Genomic DNA, 5,938 nt, shown 5'->3' on the forward strand with positions numbered 1-5,938 from the left:
GGGGAAGGCGGACAGCTAGACATCAACGTTCAGAACCAAGAGACATGCAGCCATTCAGTGTAGATGTTTCTGGAGTGCCCACGGCTGGGATGGGGACATCACTTCTCCAAAGCCATGTGAAAGACCTCTGGACCAGTCTCCTTGAGACACCTCTAAGAAAACCTCTGCTGGCCCTTTCCACACTCTCGACAGTTGTTTATTTGCTGGTTTCTACATTTTCCCCAAGATTGGCTCCTTCGTTTATTGCCAGCCAAGTATGTACTGGACTGATCACTTGTGCTTTTAAATGGAACACCCCCCTCGGCCAACACCCCGAGAGACACAGCAGTGGGGGCAGGAGCCAGCAGAGTAGTTCAAGCTGTCTGCAGAATTTGGGGCGCTGCGTTGGTTCCAGGTACATGCAGTCCTGGAACGGAACAGCGGCTCCTCACCAGGCCTCTGTCCCAAGCAATTGAATCCAAACTGCCGATCCATCTGGGAGAGACCTGGTTGTGGAATTCTGACATTGGGAACTGGTAAAAGAAACAGCCATGAACAGAGGCAGTCGAGTCATCGTTTCATAACCGCTCCCAAAGGAACATCAGCCAAGCACGAGACACACAACCTGGAACCCGAAGAAGACATGGCAAAAATCTCCATCTCTTCCAGTGCACTAGCCACTGGACAAACCTGTGTCTCTTGCCAAACTGGGCTCCCGTCAGCTCCTTCTCTGGGGTGTCTTGGCATCAACCCCTGCCTTGGCACCCAGACACCATCCTGAGCAATCCCACCCCACGTGATTACTAACCCCGTTCTGAGGGCAGCACGCAGGCTCTGTTGAGCACCGCACGGACTATACTCCTGGGACAGGCAGCTCAGCTTTTCCCTTGGGGTCTCTCAGGTCCAGGAGCAACTTTACTGGCTGGGGAAGGTAGAGATGATCGGAACCAGTTACAAACAGCACTAAACTAACCATGCAAAGAGACATATGTAGTGAGGGGTTCTCCCAGCCAGCTCCCAAAGCATCAAACGTCCTCCCAGCGCCCAAAGCATCGAACGTCCTCCCAGCTCCCAAAGCATCGAACATCCTCCCAGCGCCCAAAGCATCGGACGTCCTCCCAGTGCCCAAAGCATAGGACGTCCTCCCAGCGCCCAAAGCATCGGACGTCCTCCCAGCACCCAATGCATTGGACGTCCTCCCAGCGCCCAAAGCATCAAACGTCCTCCCAGCGCCCAAAGCATTGGACGTCCTCCCAGCGCCCAAAGCATCGGACGTCCTCCCAGCTCCCAATGCATCGGACATCCTCCCAGTGCCCAAAGCATCGGACGTCCTCCCAGCTCCCAAAGCATCGAACGTCCTCCCAGCGCCCAAAGCATCGGACGTCCTCCCAGCTCCCAATGCATCGGACGTCCACCCAGCGCCCAAAGCATCGGACGTCCTCCCAGATCCCAGTGCACCGGACGTCCTCCCAGTGCCCAAAGCATCAGACGTCCTCCCAGCTCCCAATGCATCGAACGTCCTCCCAGCTCCCAATGCATCAAACGTCCTCCCAGCGCCGAAAGCATCAAACGTCCTCCCAACGCCCAAAGCATCGAACGTTCTCCCAGCTCCCAAAGCATCAAATGTCCTCCCAGCGCCCAAAGCATCAAACGTCCTCCCAGCTCCCAAAGCATCAAACATCCTCCCAGCTCCCAATGCATCGAACGTCCTCCCAGCGCCCAAAGCATCGAACGTCCTCCCAGCTCCCAATGCATTAAACGTCTTCCCAACTCCCAATGCATCGAACGTCCTCCCAGCGCCCAAAGCGTCTAACGTCCTCCCAGCTCCCGATGCATCGAACGTCCTCCCAACTCCTAATGCATCAAACATCCTCCCAGCGCCCAAAGCATCAAACGTCCTCCCAGCTCCCAAAGCATCAAACGTCCTACCAGCGCCCAAAGCATCGAATGTCCTCCCAGCTCCCAAAGCATCGGACGTCCTCCCAACTCCCAATGCATCGAACGTCCTCCCAGCTCCCAAAGCATCGAACGTCCTCCCAGCACCCAATGCATCGAACGTCCTCCCAGCGCCCAATGCATCAAACGTCCTCCCATCTCCCAAAGCATCGAACGTCCTCCCAGCTCCCAATGCATCGAACGTCCTCCCAGGATCCAATGCATCGAACGTCCTCCCAGCTCCCAATCCCAATGCATCGAACGTCCTCCCAGCTCCCAAAGCATCAAACGTCCTCCCAGCTCCCAATGCATCAAACGTCCTCCCAGGATCCAATGCATCGAACGTCCTCCCAGCTCCCAATGCATCGAACGTCCTCCCAGCTCCCAATGCATCGAACGTTCTCCCAGCTCCCAAAGCATCAAATGTCCTCCCAGCTCCCAATGCATCGGACGTCCTCCCACCTCTCAAAGCATCGAACGTCCTCCCAGCTCCCAATGCATCGAACGTCCTCCCAGGTTCCAATTCATCGAACATCCTCCCAGGTCCCAATGCATCATACGTTCTCCCAGCTCCCAATGCATCATACGTTCTCCCAGCTCCCAATGCATTGGATGTCCTCCCAGGTCTCACCCTCCTGGCTCCCAATGCACTGGACATTCTCCTAGCTCCCAAACATCCACTGTACTCCTCGCAGGAACACATCTATTCCCTGCTAAAGCATCTAGCTGAATGCAGAGAACAAGCTTGAAACCCTGGACACTTTGTCTTCACTGTCTCCTTCTCAACCAGGGACTAGACGATCAGTCCAAATTCGAAGCTCCAAGGAAATCAAATAGCCAATTACATCTACTTCAATCCTGGAGCTGCCAATCTGTCCTCCCCAGTGAAATCCTGTCCCGCAGAACTTCGTGTGTTACTCAAAACCAGCATGAGATCATCAGAGCATGAACCCCTTTTGGATCAGAACCAGGAACTGTTCTACTCAGCCATGTGTAGAACATGTGGGTCAGTTACATGTAACCTGCAGAGAAACAGAAGACTCCAAACTATAGGATGCTTCATCTGGAAGAAGTACAAATACCTGCCACTTAAAATAGAGGTTTAAATTAAACCACAAACATGTGGCCAGGGCAAATGTTTCACGATGGTCTGTATTATATTTATTATACCCCGTGTTTGGAAACCAGATCCTGCCAAAATAAGTATGTCTTAATTTCCTGTTTTATTTATTATTTATCTGGGTCTAATTTATTTTGTTTGCATTTTACAGAGAATATGGAATGTGCTGAATAGACTGTTTCCTAATCAACTTTAAAGTGTTTAGTTGGAGTTTAGCTTTGTGGGGAAATGCATGTCGGGTTTTGGTTATTTATTAGACATTATTTATTTAATTTATTCGCCCTCTGCTGCTTTTGTGCCCTTCTTCCAGGGATTAAACCAAGTATGAACCAAGGAATTGAGTATTTAATGTTGCCCCTTTTTGGTTTTGGAAGATTTTTGCCAGACCTTGCCGGTCAGTCCCTAGATACATCTATACAAGCAATAATGTTTAATGGCTATGCAATTAATTTTATTTTCCTTTCAAGAAAAGTCAGGCAACTATTTTTGGAATCCCCCCCCCCCCCCCCCTATTGTTGGCCTCGAGAGCCCTTTGTGGGGAAGCCTCACTATTTTGAGGAGGAAATTTGTATAGAGCTGGAATTTTGTAATGTCTCAAACTCCAAAGGACCCTTTTTGTACAGTCCCTAGGATGATTATTAGTGGTCCATTTTGTTTTGTACTAAGAGCAAACAATCTATCCTTTTGTAAAGAAAGCCAGATCAGCTTGTTGGCTCCAATAAAGCTGTGGATCGTGTTTCAAACGGTGTTGCTCAGGCCTGCAGATTGTTCTCGTGTTTTTTCTTTTGCTGACTCCTGGGCCGATGATCAGCTGGCTGACCTCCCACCAGTCATGCTGCACAGACTCGCTCCAGCTGACATGGTGTTGGTGTTGGGGTCTGGGCCACCTCCAAGGAAAGCCAGGAGATTGATTCCCACTGACTTCACTATGGGAGATGGATTGGGCCCTGTGGGTCTCACAGCAGGATGTAACATGCACTTAGATGGGGTGAACTGCAGATTTAGAATGCCCATTAACCCATGCACCCACCCAAGCCAGTCTCCATAGAGAAAGTGGGTCCCACCATTGACTTAGCTCCATAAGACTCAGCCAAAAGCAGATTGGTCCATTTTCCAGCCCTGTAGAGACCTGGGTTCTGTTCCCTTCCCTGCCAGCTGGGCCAAGTCCCTTCTCCTCTCTGTGGATCAGATTCACCATCCATGTTACTGTGCATTTTAAAGGAGCACTTGAGGCCGCAGGGCCCTAGCATGCTGGGAGCTGCCCAGAGCCAGGGCCAGGTTAATAGACATTAAGGCTAGAAGGAACTGTTCTACTCATCCAGTCTGAGATCCGCACAGCATCACCTGGAGGCTCCTGCGTTGTGCCCAGCAGTCTAGCTGAGCTATAGCAGGTCTTTAACGGCATGTCCACACTGCAGTAACAGACCAAGCATTCACACTGCAATAACAGACCCGGCATCCACACTGCAATAACAGACCCGGCATCCACACTGCAGTAACAGACCAAGCATTCACACTGCAATAACAGACCAGGCATTCACACTGCAATAACAGACCCGGCATCCACATTGCAGTAACAGACCCCGCATCCACACTGCAATAACAGACCTGGCATCCACATTGCAGTAACAGACCAGGCATTCACACTGCAATAACAGACCCCGCATTCACACTGCAATAACAGACCCCGCATCCACATTGCAGTAACAGACCAGGCATTCACACTGCAATAACAGACCCCACATCCACACTGCAATAACAGACCCAGCATTCACACTGCAATAACAGACCCAGCATCCACATTGCAGTAACAGACCCAGCATTCACACTGCAGTAACAGACCTGGCATCCACATTGCAGTAACAGACCAGGCATTCACACTGCAGTAACAGACCCTGCATTCACACTGCAATAACAGACCCCACATCCACACTGCAATAACAGACCCAGCATTCACACTGCAGTAACAGACCTGGCATCCACATTGCAGTAACAGACCAGGCATTCACACTGCAGTAACAGACCCTGCATTCACACTGCAATAACAGACCCCGCATCCACACTGCAATAACAGACCCTGCATCCACATTGCAGTAACAGACCGGGCATTCACACTGCAATAACAGACCCCGCATCCACATTGCAGTAACAGACCAGGCATTCACATTGCAATAACAGACCCCGCATCCACATTGCAGTAACAGTCCAGGCATTCACATTGCAATAACAGACCCCGCATCCACACTGCAATAACAGACCCGGCATTCACACTGCAATAACAGACCCGGCATTCACACTGCAATAACAGACCCGGCATCCACATTGCAGTAACAGACCAGGCATTCACACTGCAGTAACAGACCCGGCATTCACACTGCAATAACAGACCCGGCATTCACACTGCAATAACAGACCCGGCATCCACATTGCAGTAACAGACCAGGCATTCACACTGCAATAACAGACCAGACATTCACACTGCAATAACAGACCTGGCATCCACACTGCAATAACAGACCAGGCATTCACACTGCAATAACAGACCCGGCATTCACACTGCAATAACAGACCCGGCATCCACATTGCAGTAACAGACCAGGCATTCACACTGCAGTAACAGACCCGGCATTCACACTGCAGTAACAGACCCGGCATTCACACTGCAATAACAGACCCGGCATCCACATTGCAGTAACAGACCAGGCATCCACACTGCAATAACAGACCTGGCATCCACATTGCAGTAACAGACCAGGCATTCACACTGCAATAACAGACCCCGCATTCACACTGCAATAACAGACCCAGCATCCACATTGCAGTAACAGACCAGGCATTCACACTGCAATAACAGACCTGGCATCCACATTGCAGTAACAGACCAGGCATTCACACTGCAATAAC

General features: G+C 51.0%; 1 protein-coding gene across 1 annotated transcript; it reads right to left on the reverse strand.

The window, feature by feature from the left end:
• Window positions 1-374: 374 nt before the first annotated feature.
• On the reverse strand, window positions 375-3,752 carry LOC142818943 (uncharacterized). Its single transcript, XM_075902085.1, has 2 exons — window positions 788-3,752; window positions 375-512 (listed from the first exon to the last, which is right to left on the reverse strand). The coding sequence occupies exon 1, from the start codon at window positions 2,615-2,617 to the stop codon at window positions 833-835; it is 1,785 nt and encodes a 594-aa protein (XP_075758200.1). The 5' UTR covers window positions 2,618-3,752; the 3' UTR covers window positions 375-512; window positions 788-832.
• Window positions 3,753-5,938: the final 2,186 nt, after the last annotated feature.

Source organism: Pelodiscus sinensis, chromosome 19 (assembly GCF_049634645.1).
Source record: "Pelodiscus sinensis isolate JC-2024 chromosome 19, ASM4963464v1, whole genome shotgun sequence".
Classification (NCBI taxonomy): Eukaryota; Metazoa; Chordata; order Testudines; family Trionychidae; genus Pelodiscus; species Pelodiscus sinensis.